The following is a 24,132-nucleotide window of genomic DNA, read 5'->3' as shown; positions in this document are numbered from 1 at the left end:
GTTGCCTTCCTCCGCTTTACATCCTGAACTCATCTCTATCAGCGGCTCCGACCTGCAGCCGCCCCCCCAGACCCCCCCCCTCCAGACCCCCGCTTCTTCCCCAGCCGCTGACCTCAGATCAGCCTTCCCTTGTCTTAATCCTAACCTTGACCATTAAGGGCGAGCGCGCCGGGGCTGATGGGAGATCAGTGCCTGTGACAGAGGGGGTCTGGAGCGGGGCCAAGGAGGGGAAGCGCCGCTCGGCGCCGCCGCTCGTCCATCAGGCCGCAGACAGGCCTCCCTGCCTGGGAGAACAGGACGGCGGAGAGCAGGGCGGGGGCAGCCGCCGCCACGCAGGAGTTACTGCTGAGCAGCGACAGGACGAGGAGACGACCCCGCTGCGACGCCGCTGACGCATCAGCGCCAATTAAAAGAGACGACGCAGCGGTGGAGCACAGAGCACAATTTAATGTTTAATGCAGTAAAGGAATCGTCCTGGTCGCCGCCATCTTTCCCAATAAGAACACAGGCGTTCGTCCGTGTTTATTTTGGGTTTTGACCTTGGACGGCCTCGGCCGGCGCCGTCCCGCTCGTCCTCGTGCGCTCAGCAGATGGCCCGGGCGGCCTCTTCATCTGAAGCAGGCCGAGCGAGTCACGTCATTTTGTTGACGCCGGGCGCTGCTTTGGCCCGGACAGCCTGTCCCTCCAGAGCGGCGGCGGCGGCGGGGTTTGTCAAATTTAGGCCGAACGCGACCTCCGGCGACCCGGCAGAGCAAATCCCGGCTTAACCTCCGGCGCTCCGGTCCAGATGACTGCAGAGACGGAGACGGAGCGGCCGCTCGGGCAGCGCCTCCTGTCACAACAGCTTATTCCTGGCCGCGGCGTCGCTGCCGGTCGTGCAGGCCGCCGCTCCGAGTCGCCGCACGCGTTTAGACTGAAACTACGATTCCAGTTTTCCTATTTTTATTCAGCAGCTTCACAGGCCGGTTGCATGAAAACTGTAGTAAGCTGCTGAGCGTATTTGGGCCAGTGCTGATGGGGAATCTGCGTCCTGTCCGCCATGGGAGGGGGACGGAGGGGGGCAGGGAGGGGGGCAGGGAGGGGGGCGGCGGCATCACAGTCAATGTCCAATTAATTCACAAATAAAAGTGGGGCATCCCCGGTGCCCAGACATTACCCACGCTGACAAATTGGCAGCACAATCATAAGCCGCACAACACAATTTAATGAAGTCATTAAAGAACTATTAGGCTCGACTGGCGATCTGTCATGGCGAATTGCCACATGCAATAACTTGGGGGTGGAGGCGGAGGGGAAGGCAGATGAAAGAAATACTGCCTTGCTGGGGTTTTTTTTTTTTTCTTTTTCCCCCTTTTGTTTTATTGTGCACAAGCACGTGCACGTTGCGCGGACACGAACGCACGTTTCGCTGTTTGCGAGTGTGTCAAGCCGAAGCCGTGCCTCTCCCAGAATGCATCATGAGAATATGAATGCTAATGGAGGAGCGAGCATCCCGGATTGTTTGCAGTTGCAGATTCATTGCATAAAAATGATTTACAGGGGTTTGTGTGTGACGTGCATGGACCACTGCAACACACACACACACACACACGCAGCCCATTCAATCACGGGCTCTCATAGTGGATTTCAGCTTCAGCGTGCACTTAATAGACAATTTCGATGGCGTGCATGCATTTGAGCGTGCGCGCGCGCGCGTGTCTGTGTACAAGACAGAGCGAGGTGGGCAGACAGGGATAATTCGTGTGAGGAAAATTAAAGCGCTGGCAGCTCGTCCATCACACAGATTAAATTCAATGGAAAGATAAAAATGTCAATGTTCCCCCTGCTCCTCGCAGCGCAGCGCCGCCGACGACAGTGATGAAACTTTCCCCCCCCCTCTCGTTCTCTCCCTCTGTCCTCCAGCCTCGCTCGTCCCTCCTCCTCCTCCCCCCTCTGACTTTCTCAACTCCACATTTTCATTCCCTCTCGCGGTGGGTTCAATACTCTTCCCTCTCGCAGCCTTCATCTTTCTCCACTATCCTGCCTCTCTGGCTGATGCTATCCTCCCTTTGTGCTGTTCTCCATCATTCTGCGCCTCATCTTATTTTACTTTTATTACTTTTTTCTATCGCGGCATAACACCTTCCTCCAGGAAAACGTGGGCGATAACTTTGTGAGTTTGATAAAAGGGGGGTTGGAGGGTTGGAGGGGTGGAGGGGGGGTGCTGAGGGATGGAGGCTGCTCTGAACTCCAACATGAATACAGCGTAGAGGATGTTCACTCGAGCCGTGTGATAATCCTCCAAGCGGGGGGGAGAAGAGAGAAAATCAGCAGTTGAGGAAACTAGCTGGAGCTGAAATTAGACTCAGTGCAGATTTCTATTGACATGACTGTTTCTGATGATCTGTTAAAATAAAAACAGAAAACTAAAAAAAGGCCTCAAACTCATTTCAGTTCATAAGCTTGTAATAAACATCATGAAAATCCTGAATCACATAAACGCACAATAACAAATTAAATAAACCTGTTTTCAGCTTAAGGTCACCCTGAAATATCATGAAGAGGACTAATATTTAAATTAATATTTAAATTGGAGCCAGTTTAGCTATAAAAATGAGGCCTAATCCACTGAATCCGCTCCGTCAGCTGTTTAAATATTCGCTCCAGTGAGACTCTTCCCCCTTCATGGCGGCGTGGCTCCACACGTCGTGACGCTGACGGTAAACCGGCTCCCAGGCGTTCCCCCCGTAACCTTCCCGGCGCCCCACCCCTCCTCCCGCCTGCTCCCCCTGACGCCGTCTCGCTTGGCACCGCCACCCGGCAGCCGGCCTGGCGCTGTCATCTGGAGCCGTCCGCCGGCAGACACAAGGTGACCCCCGCGTCCCCTCGCCGCTCGCGGGGGTCCACCTTCTGCCTGCGCGCGACAGCGACTGTCTGCCGCTCTAAGCGGAGCTGTCGGAGTCTGTTCCCGTTCGGGGCCTTTGATCAGTTTGTCACCCTGTATGTGCATAATTTGACATTATGCAAAACGTGCGTTTTGACGAGCGCGGGGCGCCGGTGTCAGGCGGCGCCCGGAGTCCCTGCTGGCCCCCAGATGGCCGGCCCGGACCGCTCTCGGTGGCCAAAGTCACCGCTGTGACCACGAGACGGACAATCTGCACACTCTGCACATAATCGTCTAAAAGTCTGGAGAAAAAAAATGTCCCTTGAAAGAGAATCAGCTCAGGAAAAGTTTGATGGAAATCTGCATATCGTTCAGAAAAATCCAGGCTTTGACCTCCATTCAGGGGGGGAAAAAAAAAAAAAAAAAAAAACTTTCCACTTGCAGTTCTGATGATTGACCACTAGATGGCTCTCCAATGCTGCAGTGTGCACTGGAGGAGGAGTGTGTGTGGAGCTGCTGGGATCCTTCTAACCATGATTAATGGCCCCATTCAGAGGTAAGGAGCTCAGAGGATAACTTCTTTTACTGGAGCCACAGTGCTGTGGCCCGGGGAGCGCTCCCTGCCCCCGCCGGGGCAGAGCGAGGCGGTAAAGAGCCCTGGGACGACAGGGGGGGGGGGCTTTTCATATGCATGTGTGTGTTTAAACAGGTGTGTGTGCTCCGATCGCTGCCCTGCACACACCCTCAGCTGATACAGCTCCGCTCACACACCTTTTATTTGCTCTTATTAGATGAAATATGTGCCGCACACACGATCTGGCCACGTGTAAAATTGCAGGCAGTGAGAGTGTGTGCGTGCGTGTGTGTGTGTGTGTGTGTATATAACAGTGTGTGTTGTGTAATTGGGTTGAGGTAAAAAAGCCTGCTGGCCTCTGAGTTCTCTGCGGTCACACCTCTGCCAATTACTTTATCAAATCTGACTGCATGCGGGTGTGTATGTCTGTGTGTATGTCTGTGTGTGTGTGTGTGTGTGTGTGTGTGTGTGTGTGTGTGTGTGTGTGTGTGTTCACACAGCCCCCGGGGTGCAGTGATGGGAGCAGACGCCTGCTCTTTCACTCTCGGCAGGTGAGAACATATTCATCAGCGAGGCCTGCCAAGCCTGGCGACACCCTGGCTGCCGCGGCCCGTCTCCACCGCCGCCTGGCTTCGTCTGCTCACACACCAGCAGTCACACACACACACACACACACACACACACACACACACACACACGCTCCGCCCTGCCGTTATTCAGGAACGATTCTCACCGCTCCAGACCTGAGCAACCTCGGACAAAACGGAAGAGCGTTCCACTCACACTCCTTGGACATCCCCACTTCCAGGCACTTCTGCAGCCGGCAGTACTGGCAGCGGTTGCGTGTGACTTTGTTGATGATGCAGTTCTTCTCCCGGTGGCAGGTGTACACCATGTTCTTCTGGATGCTCCTCCGGAAGAAGCCCTGCGAGACGGAAGGACAGACGGCAGGCGGTGAGCAGCGGGTGGATGGACGGCGAGGAGAGGCGTCCATCCTAGCGTTACTGATTTCTGCCTTAAACTCAACTTATTTATTAATAAAAACAGAATATTATACACAGGATTCGATGGTGCTGCAGTGAAGCGGCAATAGACGTACGCACAGTTAAGTCCATCAAGGATTTAACCTTTGACTTAGTCTTGAGAGAGACGAATCAGGGAGGGGTCAGCGCCGCTCCAGCTGCACCGCCACACACACACACACACACACACCTTGAGACCCTCCATTTCCCAAGGCTTCAGGCTAAAAACGCACAGGGTGTAGCTGGTGACACATATTTACAGCCTAATTTAGACAGTCTGAAACACACAATCCCAGATCCAGGCCAAGTTCAGGATCGGGAGGGAGGCGGAGCTTCTGTTGACCACATTAGATTCACTACAGTCACTGATGTTCGCCAACACGCACAAATCTGAGCAATGGGTAATGCAAGTGTTGTGATGTGCTGTTTAATATGTGATCTGTTGTGTTAAAAAGATGACATTCCCTGTGTGTTTGCTCAAGCTGACGATCATGGGAATTATGGGATAAGAAGGGTTTCTCAGAGGTAATCCCGCCTCTTTAATTTCAGGACTGAATGTTCTGCGTTTGTGTCTTTCTGTGTAAGGAGAGAGAGAGAGAGAGCCCGGCGCTTCACAGCCTGCGTTTCCTTTCATTCCGCGCAGCGCTGCCGAAATCGATGGCAACCTGCGCGGCCTGATTGCTCCGGAATCCCTCGTGAGCCAAAAAAAAAAAAAAAAAAAAAAAAAAGAGATAAAGTAAAAACCAGGTTAATGCAAATCAGGCACAGGCGAGCGAGTCCCCGGCAAGCGGGGCGCTGGGTGGGTGTGATGCAGGTCAGTGTCGGTGTCGACGTGACGCAGCGGGGTGTGTTGTGGTGGGCGGGTCCTGATGGGAGGGGGGGGGTGGGGGGAGGGGGGCGGCGGTGCAGAAAGCTGCCAGGGAGCCCCGTCCCATGCCGGGGGATTAGCCCTGCTAGCCGACAGATGGCCGGTGGACCTAAGCCCGCAATTTGTCCTTCCCGGATCACCGGTCTCTTCCCCCGTCCGGCACGGCGCAGCGGAAGTGATTCAGGCCGCTGACGGAGCGCGGGGAGGAGGCGCCGGCCGTCCGTCACGTCCGCCGGCGCGGGCGCCCATTAACCGACGACGGATTCCCTAAAGCGTGCGAACGGCGTGAAGGTCAAGTCGTCTCACCTCCATGAGGGAAACGCAGCCGGGCTGCAATCTCTCACATCCAGAGCGGTTTTGTGAAGGGAAGGTGGGGAAAAAAATCCACCATTTTCAATAAAATATGGATTTTCTTGCGGCGTTTCCAGCAGGGACCGGCGGAGTGTGAACAAACGCCGAAAGAGAGCGAGGAGTGCCTGCAGTGGAAGATTATTCCGCCGCCGGAGCAGGAGGAGGAGGAGGAGAACGCCGCGGCCTCCATGCAGACGTGTATCATGTCCTCTTTGATCCGGCACTGCCCCGACCCTGACCCCGGGGTCGCCGGGGGATTGACCCGCTCCCTCCTGACACCATGAGGCTCAGGTGCCCTCCTGCACCACCTCCTGATTGGCCGGCGCCGCTCAATTGTTCCTGCCCCCCCACCCCACCCTCTTCTTTTAGGAGTCATTGCTTCCTGCAGCCCTTAAGCCTCTTTTTGTATCACCGCTTAATCCACCCGGCGACAAGAGCCCTCAGCGGGCCTGTCAGCCCCCCCGCGGCGCTCACAGGAGATGAGAGCCGCCGGCGGGGGGGCAGCGGAGCCAAGGCTAACGGCTCGTTTATGACGGTGTCATGCGCTCCCGTCTACCTGGTGCGTGTTCGGAGCGGCGCTCGCTCGGCCTGCGCCAGGAAATGCTTTATGGAGTGGGAGGTGGGGGGTGGGGGGGGGAGGGGGGGAGTCCGGGGCTGCCGGGTTCACGGGGAGGCGAAGGAATCCTCTCCTACGTGACTTTCACACTATGCCCAGATTAGGAGTGTGTGTTCCCAGCCTCCTACTGCGCCCGTGCACGTGCGCACCCACGCCTCCCGTCTCTATTAGCGAGCGGCGAGCGTTAGCAGGGGCCTGCAGAGGCAGCGGCGGACGCGCGCCCGTGCTGCGCGATTGGGGGATTTAAAAGACGCCTCGCTCCGCTCCCATTACGGTGAATAACGGGAGAAGATATCACCTGCTACACGCTGCCGTGCCTCCAAGACAAAAACATAAACATGAGGGGGAGGGCATGCATATTTAATGCTTCAGTGTTAATATCTGCGGGGAGAAAGAAGTGCGATCCTAGCGAGTGTGTGCAGGCGGCGGAACTTAAACAACAAACGAGCGAGCTGTCTCCAAGTCGCAGGGCTCCACATCCCCCCCCCTCCCCTCCCCCCGCTTCCTCAGCTCGCTGCAGCCCCCAGGAAATGCCTTTGTAGTTTGGCACGCCGCAGCAGCGGCGGCGCAGCTAACCCTCGACTTACCCCGGTCTCAGATGAGACGTATACGTTCGCATGCCTGTAGTGCTGAATTATTGAGTGTGCCGTGCCAAGTCATCTCCTCTGAAGTCGGAGATACGGCGAAGGAATCCTGAATTTTTCAAATTAGCACTGCAGCTACGGAGCGGAGGAGCCGGACGGCGGACGGGAGACGCGGCGGTTAGCAAGGCTTTCTGGGGCCTCGCGGCCCGTTTACAGGACGACGCTTCATGTGAAAACTGGGAGCGCACAAAGGTCAGAAAGCCACCGCTGATAACAGATATCAAACAGAGCGCCGATTCTCCTCAGTCTTCAGCTTTAGTTCCCACAATGACAGTTCTTTTTGCTTTACTGATCGATGTGTGTATTCCAGGCGTTTTTCTCTCAGCTTCGTCAGACGGAACGATTCCGCCGTGATAATCAGTCGATACGCACGTCGTCTTCTCCCGCTGATTGACTATTACCGACCTGGGTCATCCGGGAAGCCGTCTATTCATCTACAGAGGCAATCAGAGCGGCTCGGCCGCTCTGCGCAGAAACATTTAATGAAATGAACTCATTTAGATTTTTTTTTTTTTTTAAAACTTCAATATATAAGCTGAGGAGTTAAAATCTCTGCAGCGTCCCAGGTGCAGGAAAGTCTTTATAGTGTCGACTCCGTGTTTTCTGTCCTCTTTATGTCATTCTCCCGCTGTTATACTGTTTTTATTAACCATTAGCAGCTGTCAGGGTGCGTGTGTGTAAAGCATGTTCAAAATATTTCATTTCTTATGAAGACGCCACTGGGACGCAAACAAATTAAAACCCACTTCTCAGGCGATGGCAGCCTGGACGTTTAGGGAATTATGACTCGAACTCACACCTGCTCCATTTAGTTTTAAGAAGCTGGTAACGATCTGTAATGATTAAAAAAAAAAAAACGTTAATTTATATGAACAATCACTTTAACCCGGAGGAGCTCAGCCTCACGCCCGCTCGCTGCGACGCGGGGAACCTTTTAAAGGCGCTCGTCCGTCTCTTCCCGCGGCGTCGCAGCGTGAGTCTCCGCACCGACACTGAACCGCAAAACAATCATACTTTCATACGCACGCGCCACGGGGAGGCGCGATCCAGACTTATTATTTCACTTATTGCCCTTTTTAATCAACGCCTACTAGACGGGAGGGAGCCGTGTTCAGTGGAGGCACGAAAAGCAGACGAAGACTTGAATCCGCCGGAGATCAAAGTCAGAGTGGATTCATTGACGGGAGCCGCGAACTGTGGTCAGCGATTCGGGTGAAGGGTCGTCGTGTAAACGGGGTCGCTCTGCACTGTCCTGTGTGGCGAGGAAGCGGCGCAGAGACAAACCCCCTGACACCACTTCACACGTTTCCTTATCGCTGCGTTAAAACCGCAGCTGCGTTCATCATCGGCGGATCCCTTCGATTGTGTTTGAACTGTTGTTTTTGTTCAGCCAAAGGTCAAGATCCTTGTACGTTACAGGCTGAAAGAATCAGAGGGTTAACTTTCATTGATAAGTCAGAGTGTGTGTGTGTGCAGGCTAGCTTTGTGCCGCTCTCCTCCATTTGTGCGTTCCCTCCTCATTTTCCCCTCCCCCCCGGCTCTCTTTCCCACCGACGGCCTTTCTTGTCGGTGTCACCGAGTTCAGCGGCGGCCCCTGCACCCCCGTCCTAATCTGCCGGCCCTCCAAACATGGCTGCCTCTCTCACGCTGCCCGCTCATGCTTCCCAGGGCACAGGCTGTTCTCTCGCTCCCGCTATTTTATACCTTTTCAGTCGTTCCGGCTGCATTCCTCGCTTCCCTTTACATGCCTGTGCCTCCGCGGCGTTTCTCTTCCTCCCCTCCCTCGTCCGCCTCCATCCAGTCCCTCCCCGTCTCCTCCGTTGGAAAACTGTGTTTCCTGACTTTTGCACCTGAGAGCAACCTGCCATTAGATGTTCGTCCCTCCTCATCTCTCTATCCTCCTCCTGAACTTGCACAACCGTGGCTGCTCTGCCGCTGCAGCCAGATAAAGAGGTGTGTATGTATGTGTGTGTGTGTGTGTGTGTGTGTGTGTGTGCGCTCCGGCTGACAGAAGAACATGCATGCTCAAAGCACACGGCACCTATCAGCTGATAACGGAGCAGACGGGCAGTTAGGAAGCCTCCTCAGCACCTCTGGAACTCGCCGGTATTGATAGCGGCGATGGCCGCCGCGACCACGTCAGCAGAGCAGATACCAGATGCAACAGCGTTCGACAAATTTCCGCATGCTGCACGTCCATACAGTACGTTATCGCGCTGCAACGTGCACAGGTGGGACCTTAGAGGGGCCTCGGCGGCGCCTTTATCAGGACCGCTGCGCGGCGCCTTGTGATTACGCCGGTGAATGATTCTCCACAGAATGTGACTTTTGACTCGTTTCCAATATCAGATTCCGGCATCAAACACAGAAAAAGTCCACAGGGATGCGAAATGCTCAGAAACGGCGAGACTCGTCATCTCCGTCGTCCTCTGGGATCGCGCGGAAGCCGGCAGGGTTGACGGGCGTCTTGCTTGCTCGGCAGATTCGGAGGAGGGGCGGCGGTCTCACCTTGCAGCCCTCGCAGGCGCTGACACCATAGTGGTACCCTGAGGACTTGTCCTGGCACACAAAGCAGGGCTTGTAGACGCGGGGCGGCGGGGGAGGCGAGGGCGGGCTTGGCACTATCTCCTCTGAGCTGGTGCTCTGGGTCTCTATCGCTGTGGAGAGGGCAGAGAGAGAGAGAGAGGAAGGATGGGTTAGCGAACGGCATCACCGGCAGACATTCAGCATTAATCGATACGAGCGGGATGAACACACAGATCTGAACAGCCCAGCCGGACAGACACACCGCTGACAACACCAAATAACAGATCACCAGAAGGGGAACTGGCTCCCCTTTCTAGCGGGGCGGTTATAAAAACGTGAGGACGGCGCTTCTCGATCAGGTGGTTTCAGATCCGCCACTTCAGGAAGAACTCCGGCAAAACGCCTTCAAAGAGCAAACGCCTCCCGACGCACTGGGGGATCATCAAAGCGCCAATAAATCCAGCCTCGGCAGCGTCCTATTTACAGCTCAAATTAGGTCTTGTTTGTGTGTGTGTGCATTAGAGAAAGAGGCTGCAATGCAAGCAGGGTTCAAAGAAAGGTTTGTTTCTCTGATACAAGGCCTGGAGTTGTGCCTTTATTTTTAAATTGAGCAGCCTTTTCAAGTTGGAGCACTTCAAAGTATTAAAAGATGAATCATCTGGAGCAGTCAAGAGCAGCAAATACCGAGGAGCGCTTCAGACCAGGCAAACCGGGGCTTTTTAAACCGTTTTCACCCAATTCTCTTTTTTTTTTTTACTTATTCAAAATCACACAAACAAACCGCAGGTTTTATTCACTCCGTCTTCGCCCGGGCCGTCCTGCCGAGGCGAACCGAGCCGTGTGTGCTTCAACGTGGTAAACAAAGTGCCCGGGGATTATGAGGAAGTAACCTGCCTTCATGCAATATGTATTGGACTTTGACCTCAATATCCTGTGTGTTACAAAACACGGCTCTTTAATCAAATATAAAAACATACATCGACGGGGCAGACCTTCACCCTGTGACCTTTCGTTGACCAAATAAGTGGATAATCCCTGCTTGCAAATGCACGGCCTTCAGAACCTTTTACACAAGGATCCCGGCGCAGCGAGAGCGACCGGCTCCTGTTCGGCTTTACATTTTCATTCTGCGCTGGAGAAAAGGAGCTTGAGCGTGAGATTTAGATTGCTCCAACACTAAAGCTGACTCTCTTCTGCATCCATATGATGTTAAAAGTTTTGCACTATAGAAAACACAATCGCACAATCTGCTTGTCTTAATCTGAGTAAAACGGACTTATGAGCTTTTCTTTTAACCGATTATAAAACGGTGGTTTTCGTCCTGAACGGACCAACAAAACACAAACTCTTTAAAGTCTACAGTTAGTTCTGGTTTATGAGGAAAACAGTTATTACATTATCGGTAGTAATTACGTTACTGTTGTTATTGTCTCTGCATTGATAAAAATTGATGCTTGGATCAAAGTTTCATTCGAGGAGGATCTGGACGGCGCGGCAGTAAACAGATCTAAACAGGGACAGGATATGAAGTGTGCCTGGCTCTGCCTCCTGTCATCAGCTCAACGCAGGAGGGATTTGGAGAGCTGGCAAGCAGCTCAGGAGCTACCTGCATCACGTAAATAAGCCACCTATATTTATCTCCAGAGCGGGCTGGTTCAGCAGAACCGCGGCGTGGAGGAGCGCGGCCCACGTGACGGCTCCCCAGACGGACGCCCTGCTCGCCCTCGGACGCAGCTGTGAACGCGACGCAGGCCGTCAAGTGTTTCAGCAGCGCCATTCTTACACTGCGTGTGTGTGTGTGTGTTTGTGCGTGCGTGGGGATCTCCGTGCGCACGCAGCAGATGGCGCGAGGGAAAGATTACATTCAGTACAACCAAAATAAACCGAGCTGATGAGCAAACACGCGTGTTCAAGGCTTCCTGGAAAAATAACAAGACACGACGTCGGCGGGCGGCGGCAGAACGCGGCCTCTTCCCGCGCCCGCCTGTTATCTCCGCCGTCAGGGGAAACAAACCGCCAGTCCAACTGGGTTTCAGGTGACTGGGACAGTTAAGCTACGCGGTAATAAAGCCGGCATTGCGACACCTCGCAGCGATACCCAATCAGGCCGGGGACATTAAGACGTGTCGTTTATGAGGCGCAGATGTCTTATGCCACTTTCACGCCGGCGGCGGCGGCCTCCAGAGGCTCGCTGGGTAAACAGGTCAGTGTGAGTCGAGGTGGGGGGGGAAACTGCAGCGTTTTTTGCATTTTGTTTGCCAAAAAGTTCCATTTATAAAATTAATTTTCCGAAATGGCACAAACTTTAGAACCAACTGGCATTCCAGGCCACTAGTTGGCGCTGGTGTTTCTTTTTTGTATTGAAACCACACACACACACACATGCAGAGAACAAAACACTACAAACTTTGAGAGGACACCGTATTGGCTGCTTGGATTTAAGACTTTAACACTCTTCCTCTTCTCCTCAGTTCATCGCCGTCTGGACCGCTGTGTTTGTCGCGCCGCCGTGTTTCAGGAGGGACGTGAGGACGCGGCGTTTGCGTGCTGGAGGTGAAGGAGTCATTCCCAGCGAATGTGAGAAGGACAGAGTGCAGGCGGGGGTGGAGGTGGGGGGGGGAGGGGCGCCCACCTGCCCTTCACCGCTTACTGCCACTTTATTGGCGTCATTACGAGCCATCTCTGCCCCACGCCACTGGGCCAGGCAGTCACCACACTCATGTCAAACAAATGAAACTTAAATAGAGCGGCTCCTTACGTAACAGGGCATACTTTCTCATTAGCAAAAGAAAAAAAAAAAAAAAAGAGGAACAACACTGAGTTTGCTGCGCCCGCCCGCCTTGCTTGATGCGGAGCGATTGCGGCGGTCCGTTATCAGGGCGGCCACGGAGCCGGCCGTCCACGTTAAAGCTGCCTTCATTAGACAAACACCCACACAAACTGGAAAAAAAAAAAAAAATGCATCTTTGCCGACATTTAAACAGGATAAGGGGGCTTCCCTGCAGCCACTAAAGAAGTCCCATCAGTGGAAAACACACACACACACACACACACACTCTTAATGAGCACACCCGTGGAAATCTGGGACACAAGGACAAGAGTCTGTGAGGGGGCTGGCGACTGTAATTAAATACAATGGCTAGCTTCTGGAGGCCTGTCAAGCTGAGGCATGAAGCAAAACAATGGCGGGCCTGTGGACGGCGAGGCGGGCAGGACGGAGCTACTTAGGCCCTCGGCGGCCCTCGCCCAGGCATTATTCAACACCAGCAAGCATCCCAGCTCTGATCAACACCAACCATCTCACAAGACCGCCTTTTGTGTGTTGCATGAAGACAGAAAAAGAAGAAGAAAAAAAAAAAGAAATCGTACAGGCAAACAGTGGAAGATCTGAGTCACGCTCGCCTGGAGAGCGTTCCTCAATGTCCTTGCAACATGTTAACACTGGAAATTTGTGCGTCTGGCAGGGTTTCCAGACCCGAGCCCCTCCAGAGCCCGCAGAGCGGCCACGGTAACTAATACTCCAGCTCCAGCTAGAATATCATTCCTTTATCCAAGACGGAGCGGCGCTGAATAGACAGTAAGAGCATTCGCCGTGGGGATGCAGGCCGAGGAAGCAGCCGCCGTGGAAACGCCGCTTTCTGCACCAAAAAAAAAAACGGAGCGGCCACCGATAAGAAATCCATTGTAGTTTGGCGGCGGCGGGGTGAAACACAAGCCATATGGCCGCAGCAGTTGTTGTTGAGCAGACACGATGCTGAATCAAAGTGTGCCGCCTGGCATGCGGTCAGACCAGTCCCTGCAGCGGGAATAAACCGCTCCGCATGTCAGGTGTTACCAGCAGAAACAGGCCCGGCGCCGCGGCGCCGCCAAGCAAGTCACACTGCATCCAACAGCATGGAAATTCTCTAATTAATCCTGCTTTGATTTACAGAGAAAAGGACGACGGTGTGTATGTGTGTATGTGTGTGTGTGTGTGTGTGTGTGTGTGTGTGTGTGTGTTTATGTGTGTGTGTGTGTGTGTCCTCCCAAAAAAAACCCCAAGATGTCTTAATAACCTAATGTAGTGTGGCGTTCTCCGACTCAGAGCCAAAGCATTAGTGATTTAATTAAGTTCAAGTGTGAGTGGTCTGTAATGCCGCTCTTCAGATTCACTTTGCATACATCATGAGCCACGAGTGCACTCAGAGCGATGGCCGGGCGCTCGCCGCCACATCCTCCTCCAGCAAATTACCGCACGGCTAGACTTAAATGGACAAATATGCGCGGGACCCCGACGAAATCTATTCCGATGATGAACCGTCCTCGGCTGGAGTCCTGACGTGGAATAGCCTGGCGAACATCAGCACTTCAAAGGCATCGAGACCCAACAGGCGGGCAAACACAAACACACACAAACCGCGCACACACACACACACACACACACACGAGCCCACTGGCTATCATCAGGCCTCCAGACAACGCGGCGGTCTCGGCCCAGTGCGGCTGAAGCCGCTCTCGAGGTTCAGCTCCGGGTTAGTCCGCGGAGATTTGATTACCTTCATCCCCACTGGTTACTGGGCCCAGCTGTGAAGCATATTAATGAGATTTCGCCATCATTAGGGGGAGGCTAACTACATTAGCAGGCTGGCCGGTTGGCTGGCTGCACTGTGGAAGAGAGAGCTGCAGAAGGAAAAAAAAAAAAAAAGAAGAAAAGAAAGGAGAACGGCTGCAGACAGAGAAATAAAGGAAGAGCCTTGACAATCTCCCACATTGTTGAATCCTCCTCAATCACGGACCGACGTGCTCCCTGGCCTCCATCGCATTATCTGCACATGCACGTGCACACGAGCGGTATGTAGCCTTGATGGAGGGACGTATAGAGAAGCGTTTGTCTTCCCGTCCAGAGAGGGAGCGCGAGGCCGCGAGGCGTCGAGACCGAGGAGCATCGACGAGGGAGCAGAGGAGGGCAAGCGCCCGACTTCTGAGAAATATTCAGACTGCGTGTGAGGAATGTGGCTAAGCGTCAGGAAAGTGACACTCGCACGTAGAGGAATGCTTTGTCAGCACTCTTCAATTACCGAAAGGGGAAATGGGACCGCTTCCTTGCTTACAGGGAAATCCTGCCATTCTCTGACAGAGCGTCATAACAGCTCCCCGCTCCAAACAAACCGGGCCGCGCTCGCCGCCTCCGCGCTGATTGCTGACAGCCAGAGAGACACGCACGCCATCCCGAGGACCAGCCGGGGCGAGGGCGGGCGAGCGCTCGCCATTGCACGCCAGCGGGCGCGCACGGGCCGACAGCTGGAAGGGAGGGAGGTGGCGGGGCTTGTTTGTATTCAAACACAGAGTGTGTGAGAAAGAGAGGGAGAAAACACACACACACACACACACACACAGGCGGTAGAGAGGTTCACATCGAGCCTCATGCCTTCAGATATCCACTCTAACTAAATCCAGCCTCTCCACCTGCCCCCCCTCCCCCACACCAACACTTTTCACCTTGATCCCCTTCATATTCCCAGCAGTTCCTCTCACCGAGCCCCACATCCCCCCCTCCTCCTCCTCCTCCTGCTGCTCTTTACAACCTGCATCCTCCTCCAGCTTCAAAACAGGCTCTCATGCATTCTTGGGAGTGTTTATGTGGTCTGTCTGAGCCGGCGCGAAGCCATCCGTCAGCGTGGGCACGTCAGATCCGATCCGTCCCGATGGTGATGGAGAGAGAAGCACGCTGCTCGCTCACAAACCGAATCATAACTACAGCTGCTGCTAAAGCCAGCTATAATCACTAAATATACCACTAATTCGGGTTTCTGCCTGAGATGCGGCCAAAACGTCTCATGTTGATCCCGCTAAGCATGTCACATGTACGTGTTTTCTGTTTATCAACATGGAAAAGGAAGGAAAGAAGAAAAACACTTTCAGTTCGACGCTGCCTCCGATTCTGGAGGGTCAGTCCTGAGATAAATCAGTGGGATTACCGAGGATACTTCATAATCCGTCATTCTGTGCAGGATGGAAACTGAAACATATAAATCTCGCAGCCTAACATGTAAACACAGAGGAAGACGAGGAAGCGGGGACAGAACATTTTGAGCTCTGTCCCTGATAAATCTCAAAGTTTGCTCAAGCAAAAATAATCGGGATGCATCCGCGGCGTTGTGCAACAGCACTTGAGAATAATCATTTTGGAATGACGGATGACTTCCATCACCGGGGTCGATGTTTTTTTTTTTTTTGCGATTCTCCTTGTGTTAAAAAACACGGAGCACACTTAAGGAGATTAGTCTGATTGTAATATAATTTGCTGGAGTGAATAACACTTCCGAGGAGGTTGCTGTGGTTTAAATTTCAGAGCGACGACAGCCAGTTGTTCTGCAGCCGCTGCAGATTTTCTGGTTTCGCAGAGCAAGCAGACGTTGATGTGACGGCGCGGCGTTTGTGCCGCGACTCCAGGACCGGCTTTTGATGGATAGTCTTCCAAATTGGGGGCTGCATAACGCCCTCATCCAGAGTGTTGCGGCAAGAAAAACACACACATGCGCCGGTGATAGATGAGGGTCCGGGCAGAGGCCGAAGGGCAAGGCGGAGCGGGGCTTTCTCAACAACCAGGAAACGCTGCTGTTTGTCTTGGCACTAAGGCGGGGAAAACACCGGGCTGCGTTCAGGACCGGCTAATCGATGTGATCTTTACATCAACGTACAACGCATATTTCCATGCACACGCCGTGCGATATCTCTTGGCTTCGGCCTGTGGACGTCAGCATGTTCTCGTCGGGGCCGGGCCTGGTTTTTATCAGCACGGCGGCCCCCGCCGTGTTCCCAGGTCCTCCTCCTCCTCCTCCGGAGGGGCCCCGAGACGACTTCCCCCTGGACGCCGCCAGGCCTCTGGAATAACAGCACACCAGGTTTTCCTATCACCGCTTCCCCGGCAAATGGAGACAGAACTGAGAACATGTGTGGACAAACTGGAGCGCGGGCGGGGGAGGGGAGGGGCGGCGATTGGTTGAACAGATGGCAAAGGTGAGGCCTGCAGGGGATAGACTTTGAGCGAAGACTTGCCGTTAACCACCGCAGCCGCTTGTGCAGCACAAACGCACTTCACAAGCCCTGCAAGCGCCGCTAATGTGGAAGGGTCTAATTGAGCAAAAGACAAACATATCTGAAAGGATCCAAAGATGGCCGTCTGACTGCACAGGACCACAAAATCCCTGGCAACAAGGCACCCCTGCGAGCGTGAGTAACAGGGTGTAACTCTAGCCAGCAGCTGTCTGGGCCCGCTGACTGACGCCGGGACGATGTGAGCTGGCACTCGCCCCGGGGTGACCGGAGAGATCTGGCATGAGCCGATGGTGCGAGACGTGGTGGTGGGCACAGGGGGGGGCAGGAGGCAGCCCGAGTCAGCCGGGGGAGGGTGGGGTGCCAGGACGTGGCGCTTGGGCGCCACGGGGAGCGTCGGCGGACAGGGGACACGTGCGCTGCCGTCATGTGGACGCCGGCGCTCCGTCACAGGGAATTCAGTGAAGGGCTGGTGGGAGGGGGACGCGTTTTATCCAAAGATGGAAAAGCAAGTGGAACTATATGACAAATATTCACACATGAGAACAATATGCTATTAATACACTATAACAGTCAGTACACAGACAACCAGGTTCCATTATTATCATTATTATGGTGGATGTCAACGCTAAAACCACCAAGTTCCAGGAGAATCTGGACCGAGAGTCATGAGTCGTCGTCCATCTACTGTTGCAGGTGTAAAAGAAGTATTTACTAAGACCGTGGCGCACATGTGCAGGAGCAGCATTTCCTCCATACACACAGATACGGAGACCAAAACTGGAGAACCTGGAGAAGCCCGACGTACCCAGAGGAAGAACATGCAAACTCCACTCAGAAAGGCTCCCAGGCCTCGAACCAGAGGAGATCGCTTAAAACAACACCACCGTCCTGCTCGCTGTACAAACATTCCAGTCAGAAAAACACTGCTGCACAGGTTAGACTCTACTGAAGCTCTTGGGAGTGTCTCGGTGGAACAAATGAATGCACGAATCACTGAAAATAAAAGACACCGTTTTTCTAAAAACTACAGAAATTGTTGCAATATTTGCGCGCAAGCATTCAATTCAATATCAGGCATTTATTCTTTTGTGCTAACAACTTTAGCACAGCATTCCTCCAAGACAAACATTCCAAACAGGATCAGCATGCACAAACAGATATATACCGTCAACATCTATCTATCTGCTGAGGTTTTGACACCAAGTCTATTTGTATAATTGCTACAACAAAGCAACATTCAAGTTTAAATGAGCACTTTGTCAAATAAGAAAAACATTCGTATCTTTAACAGAAAACATTCTATCGAGTCAGTTTAAAGACATGTGAAATCTGCAGTGGTTGGAAATGTGGAGCCGTTTTCCAACAGCAGAGTCAAGTTTGTGACTGAACAACATAAAGAACGCAGAGAGCGAGACTCCGTTTACACGACGATGTTTTAAACTCAAAACTTTCGCTGTGTTCCGGATGTGCGTTTACATGACAATGATGCTCAGAGTCAATTAAAAAGCAGCTTTTGGCCATGTGCATACCACTGTCGTAGTAAATGTGCGTTTAGATGGACAATAGCATTTTCCTCCAGAGTCATGTAGTTTTACAGCTGACCGTCACCGTAACAACAGTCCAACTTGGAGCTCTATTGTTAATATTCACAGCGTATTGTCCTCTGTGCGTGGTTTCACTCCAAAAACGAACAACGGCACCAACTTGTGGTCCAACATGAAAAATGACGTCATTTTCAAAACGCTGCGGCGCAAACGTGAAACTAAAACGCAGAAACGAGGCGTTTTCACTTCAAACGCTGTTGTGTAACTGTGGCCTGATGGAGGAGAAACGCTCATGAGCAGGGCTTCGGTGTGACCTGTGCCTAAAAGAGGGCTCCGGGACATTAATCCACATAATGAATGTTTGCCCACAGTAGATTTGCTCCTTTTATTCACAAGCTGATCACACGCATTCAGCAGATGCATGCCATCAGCTGAGTATCACGCCTGACCTACATTAGGAGACAGAGGGCAGAGCGAGCAGGGCGGAGCACGGAGGGAGAGAGAGAGAGAGAGAGAGAGAGGCTGATAAAGAGAGCCAATCGGAGGACGGGGATGAGCGACAGGACCGGGGAAGGAGCGTGACATACAAAACAAACATTTCAGAAGCAGGCCCCAAATAAACGTCCTGCGTGCTGGCGTGTTTGCTCCCAGACGCGCTGCTCAAAGTGAGACCGAGCCGCGGCGTCGCCTCCCTCTCTGTCAACTCCCCGGCAGAGAACTAATACGTCCAGCAGAGCAACTCGCAGCTGCGACGCCTCGTGACGCATAATTCAAGATCAAGGTCGTAACGCGAGCGAAAGCGCGGGCCCTTAACAAACCGTCCTCTAATGTTGGCGCTCCGGCTGTGAAAATGGCTTCATGAAACATTAAGTCTCGGCTTAACGGAGTGCCTGCCTCTGTTAATTATGGAATCGTGCGTGCTTCTCCCACCTGCGAAACCGAGTCGTCCTCACGCTCGCTGGAAGTGAGGAGGGCGGCGAGGCGGCGCGGCTGGAGCAGCTCGGTGTTGATACTCTTTTCTAAAGCCACTTAGCAGGAGTGCAACGGCCAAAAGGGCCTTAATTCCCTCTATTCTCATAAAGATGAAGGTCAACGGCGTTACAAGAGCCCAGTAGTAAGGAGTCGCGGGGTCAGAGGCTGGGAAACCGTCATGTGACCCTGAAGCAAGCATGAAAAGAGAGAAGAAGAAGAGGAAGAAGAGGAAGAAAAAAAGAAGCCAGACATCTTTTATGAGCATTACAGTCAAAAGGTTTTGGGACATATGATTTAAATTAGCAGGCGGATTGCGAACACATTTCCGCCCTGGGCATTTAAAAACAATCGCAGGTGAAGGGAATAATGGGAAATGCATTTCACACGGATCACATCCACACACATTAACCAGACCCCATTCATCTCCGCCGGGCCGGGCGCCACACACAGCGTCCCACGGCGTTTGAAGGCCAGCAGACCTTCGTGAATGCGTATGCTGGAGTGTTTGCTCTTCGCTGGCTCTAACAGAGAGGTTATCTGCTCATTGACACTTGCTAATCCGAAGTGACTGGCGAGCATTCAGCGCCGCTCCGTTCTTAAGCGCATATTCGCCGGGTGGAGGAAAAGGGGGTCATAAATATGAAGAGCGCAAAAAAAAAAGGGGCTATTTGCATTAGAGGGCCGAAGTAGACTTGAAGAGGCCAGGAGGAGGCGGGGAGAAGAAAGAAGGGGAACAAGGGATCAAGAGAGGAGGAAGAAAGAGAAGAGCTCACAAGGATCTGGTCAGAAAAGGGAGGATCACCGGGGACCGGCTTTGTCATGTTAAACCGCCGCTCTGGACCCATGTTCTCCCTTTCCCCCCTCTCCCAGGATAACACAATAGTCAATCACAGGGGAATAGATTACGAGGGGTTTGATCTCCTCCACTTCAGAGCGGCGGCGTGACAGTGGGAGTGGGGGCGAGGCGGCGGCTGCAGCATGTGCGTGACTGCAGCGGGCGGGATGTGTGTGCGCTCACTGATGCTAAATAATGTGCCTTCGCACCAAGCCGTTCCTCCTAAAACCCGGAAAGCCCTCAGCTCTGTCACTTCGTGTGCTCGTCAGCACGAGCCGGAGCTAATAGTTGAACTCGCAACTAATTTACCTTCGCCTCCGAGCCTCGGCGGACTGAAGTGCATTCCTCCACTGTACCCGAGAAGCTCAATGACCACCTTCCCTCGTAAATGAGCGGCGAGTACGAACGCCGGGGTTTCTGCTGGACGTGTAAGTGAAAGGATCTGGACGGGAGGAGGCAGCAGGCGGGCTATTATCCTGTCACGAGACCGCTAAAGAGCTCGGCGACGGCGGGAACCCGAAGGGGTTACTGGGTCAGGACGGGGGTTAAAATGGCCAAAGCATGCCTCGGAGACAGCCGACATATTTAGAATAGCAGAGGCCGAGTGGGGCTCTGCTCACCAGGACGAGACAGGAAACGGCGACCGAAGACCAAACTTTAATAATACCATTCCTCCACAGCAGAAGACGGCCCGCTGAATCCCTCGCCGCGGCCCTGCAGCTCATGCCCACCCTAATGATGAGCGATGGCACAGGTTTGATTTAGATGTCTGGAGCTGCAGTGTCAGGGGGCTCCTTAGCAGAAGATTTGGGCAGAGCGAGAGGTGAACGGGTGGGCGGGAGGAGGCAGACTCATTTGTCTCGCGTGTCAGTGCTAATGCAGGAATAAAAAAATTAAAAAAAAAAAAAAAAAAGAAAAGAAAAGCAGAGGTGCTTGTCAATAGGGACATTAAGCTGCTCTGAGCTCAGGACAAACGGCTGATGAGAGCCGGCAGAGTCGACCGAGGAGCAGCGGGACGGGACCAGAATTTAATGGAGGACATGTTTAGCTTTCTCGGGTTGGGGCGGTGCTTCTCCCTCTGCTCTGTGTGCGAGTGTGTGTGTGTGTGTGTGTCTGCAGACACTAATTTCCTGCATGGATCCCTGACCTTTCACTGTAGCCTGGGGGGAGCCATTTGATCACAACACACACACACACACACACACACACAAAACACACATCATTTCCTGTGATGTGGCTGCACACCAGTCAGCGGACTGGTTTCAGGGAGACAGTGTTGATCTTTCCCCACGGTGTCGGTATAAATAAAATATCTTTCACGTTCATCACAGAAGCGCGGCTGGTCAGTGTCTGCGTGGACACGCTGGCTGGTTGGGGGATAAACGGCTTCAACTTCTCCAAAGTCTCAATCTGTCAAACAAAACACTCCTCTGTTCGCAGTGTGTGTGTGTGTGTGTGTGTGTGAGGCTTAAGCACGCCTCATCTGTGAGTGCAGGCATGTGTATCGAATGCTGGGGGTTAAGAGGAAAACATGTCGACCTGCCTGTACATTAAGGGCGCGTGCTGCTTATGCACAAAGAGGAAACCTGAGCAGAGCCCTCAGGTGAGCCCCCCCTCCCCCCTCCCCCCCCGTCTCCGTCCCGCATCCCTCTGGGGTCCGGTTAACCCCGGCCGGCCGCCCTGCCCCTCCGCCCCGTGACCCCGGGCCCCGTTATTGACCCCCGGCGGTGACCGGGTCCCGTCCGCTGCGACCCAGTTTCACTGCAGTCGGAACGCGCGGCGATGCCAGTTAACGCCGTCCATTACGCTAAGTGGGGCCCATCAATTATTCAACAGTTTTCAATGCATAATTCAAGAGATGAAGGGGGACTGTCATGAATAGTGGCGTACACAGGTGAGGAGGGACGACCGTACTTTTAATTTTGGGGTTTAATTTGATATTACAAGTTTTTTTTTTTTTTTTTAATCTGGTGTGATGAAAGGGACACTGAGAGAAGGTAATGTCGGTCAGAAATGAATAGCAGCAGCAGGAGCGCAACAATTACATAAAAGAGAGGCAGGGGGACAAGATGGAGAGATGGAGCGATATTAGAAGCAGGCAGGAACGTAGAACGAGCGAGCCGTGCAGCACAGAGTGGAAATGAAATGGAAGAAACAATACAGAGCAGACAAAAGGCGGAGAGGAAACTGGAATCTGCTGGTTTAACATACATTCCGATTTAGAAACGACAGTAAAAAGAGGTGAAAAGAGATCAGGTGATGAGAGAAAATTAGGCCAGAGCTCTGCGAGCGAGCGAGCGGAGGTTCCCCCTCCTCGCCGCTCCAGCTGTGTAGGCGTGCGTCCTGGGGGAGCGACCCATGTTAATACAGTTATTAAGCCTCTCCACTGAAGCCTGCTCCACCTCCCCAACCCCGCGCATCAAGAGGCTTCTCTCCGCCTGCCAGGCGAGCGGGCGAGATCAAACAGCCTGGAGCGGGCCGGCTCGGGGGAAGCCGGTGATGGAGCGTCCCCCGGCGCCGCCGGGGCAGGTGGGGTTGGAGACGTCAAGCCCGAGGAGAATCCCGGCAGGCTTTACGCGGAGGATGAGGGGTGGAGCGGGAGCTGGACTGCAACCTCTCTACAGCTCCTCTGCTTCTTAGAGTCAGCTGACCAAGATTCCCATGAACGCCTCCCGCTTCAGCAGGCAGCAGAGCTCTTCTGCCGCTCGCGTCGGGACTAACGTGGCGGTGGAGGTTTATTAGAGGTGAGAGGAAGATGGGGGACAGGCTCACATGAGGGCAGGAAAAGCCCTCTTTAAGAGAAGGAGGACACCGGTCTCTCACACACACACACTGCAGACGGACATGTGTGTCTAATCGCTGCATTACATCCAATCCATAATTCACAGTTAAGAGGGAGGGTTGGCGGTGCCACGCCGGCCTGTCACCAGGAGGGGCGAATTTGGGCAGCCATGCAGATTGCACGCGAAGCTTCCCGGCGAAAAGGAAAACGAGGCGCGGCCGCCTCTCCGCCGTCTCCCCGGACCCGGAGACGTGATGCGGCTGGACGGGATCAGGCTTCTGTGAGAATATTCATATAGGGAAAAAAAAGAAACGGGAGATCCAGCTGATCCGACAGGAGCAAGGCGGCGAGCGGCTGAAGCGACGGGCGAGATAGAGGAAGCTGCGGCGTGTCGAGCGGGACGGGGATATAGGTCATTCTGTACCAGACTCAATTTGCCAACGCCGGCCTGTTGGCAGCCGCTGGATGGAGGCCAAGTCTCTATCAGTTGCACTACAACACTAATAATATCAGTCACAGAGCCAAAGCTGCCTCTGCCTCTGCTCCAGCCCTCCGTTCAGTGCTCCTCTCTCTCCACTGCTTTTTGTTTGGGGAAAAAAAGGGTTGAAAAGGACGAAAAAAAAAATCTGAAGCCTAAAAATGACATTAAACCCCCTGAAAGGCTCCACAGAGATTATTGTTTGAAAATGCCAGCTCTCCCGGAGCCCTCTCTCTCCCTCGCTCCCCTCGCCTCCCCTCTCATTTTCTCTCAGCTGAGAGGTGCTGACAGCCTCGACACAATAATCCAGCTCTATTGTGGAGCCGCCACAGCGGCAGCGGCGCTGCGCCGGAGGTTTCCCACGTACGGCGCGAGGGCAGGGCCGGGCGGTGGCGGCGGCGGCGGCGGCACGGCGAGGAGCGGCGAGGTGCCGGTAACCCGGCGCAACCCAACGCCGCGCCGCGCCGCTCGACAGGTCCGGTTCAAACTGCTGTCACCTTTTCCATTAGTCAGCTGCAGAGCTGGAGCAGACACAGGAAGAGGAGGCGACGGCCCGCTTTTCCTTTTTTTTAATCCCACTGCTTCCAAATTACTCCACCACTGTGGTGAAACAGGACCGCAAAAACTTCTATTAAAATAAAAACCGCCCGTTTAATCTTCCTGGCACAGATATTGTGATCAAACGCCCCCTCTTCCTCCAGTTCCCTGACGTTTGGAGTCGACTATATAAAGCTCTCTTCAGGTTCCTGTCAGAAATCTCATGGAATAACAGAATGTGCCCTCTCCGCTCGAAGTGCCGCACGGCCGCATACTTCTCCGTCAGCACCGCCCGGACCCGACGGAGCGACCGCTGCGAGCTTCGAGCAGAGACAGACGGGCGCATTTCTGTTTCTGTGGGGTTTGAAAGCGGCGCGTCAGACGCTCAAAAGGCAGGTCATCAAGCTTAACCCCGCCGAGGACGGAGAACAAGCGGCGGCCACACATTTATTTCACGCAGAACAATGAGCGCTCCTCGACAT

At 53.6% G+C, this 24,132-nt stretch overlaps 1 protein-coding gene across 8 annotated transcripts in view; it reads right to left on the bottom strand.

Moving 5' to 3' along the window:
* raraa (retinoic acid receptor, alpha a) overlaps window positions 1-24,132 on the bottom strand; it is a 131,708-nt gene that overhangs the window by 13,985 nt on the left and 93,591 nt on the right. For all 8 annotated transcript variants that reach the window (XR_003931945.1, XM_030098319.1, XM_030098321.1 and 5 more), the window contains 2 exons: window positions 9,447-9,595; window positions 4,221-4,362 (listed from right to left, as the gene is read on the bottom strand). Coding sequence is in view for 7 of the 8 variants with exons in the window: in XM_030098319.1 (XP_029954179.1) it covers window positions 4,221-4,362; window positions 9,447-9,595 (291 nt within the window). In the remaining variant the exon portion in view is untranslated. The remainder of the gene's footprint in view (window positions 1-4,220; window positions 4,363-9,446; window positions 9,596-24,132) is intronic.

Source organism: Salarias fasciatus, chromosome 8 (genome assembly GCF_902148845.1).
Source record: "Salarias fasciatus chromosome 8, fSalaFa1.1, whole genome shotgun sequence".
Lineage (NCBI taxonomy): Eukaryota > Metazoa > Chordata > Actinopteri > Blenniiformes > Blenniidae > Salarias > Salarias fasciatus.
This window is presented reverse-complemented; position numbering and strand designations above follow the sequence as displayed.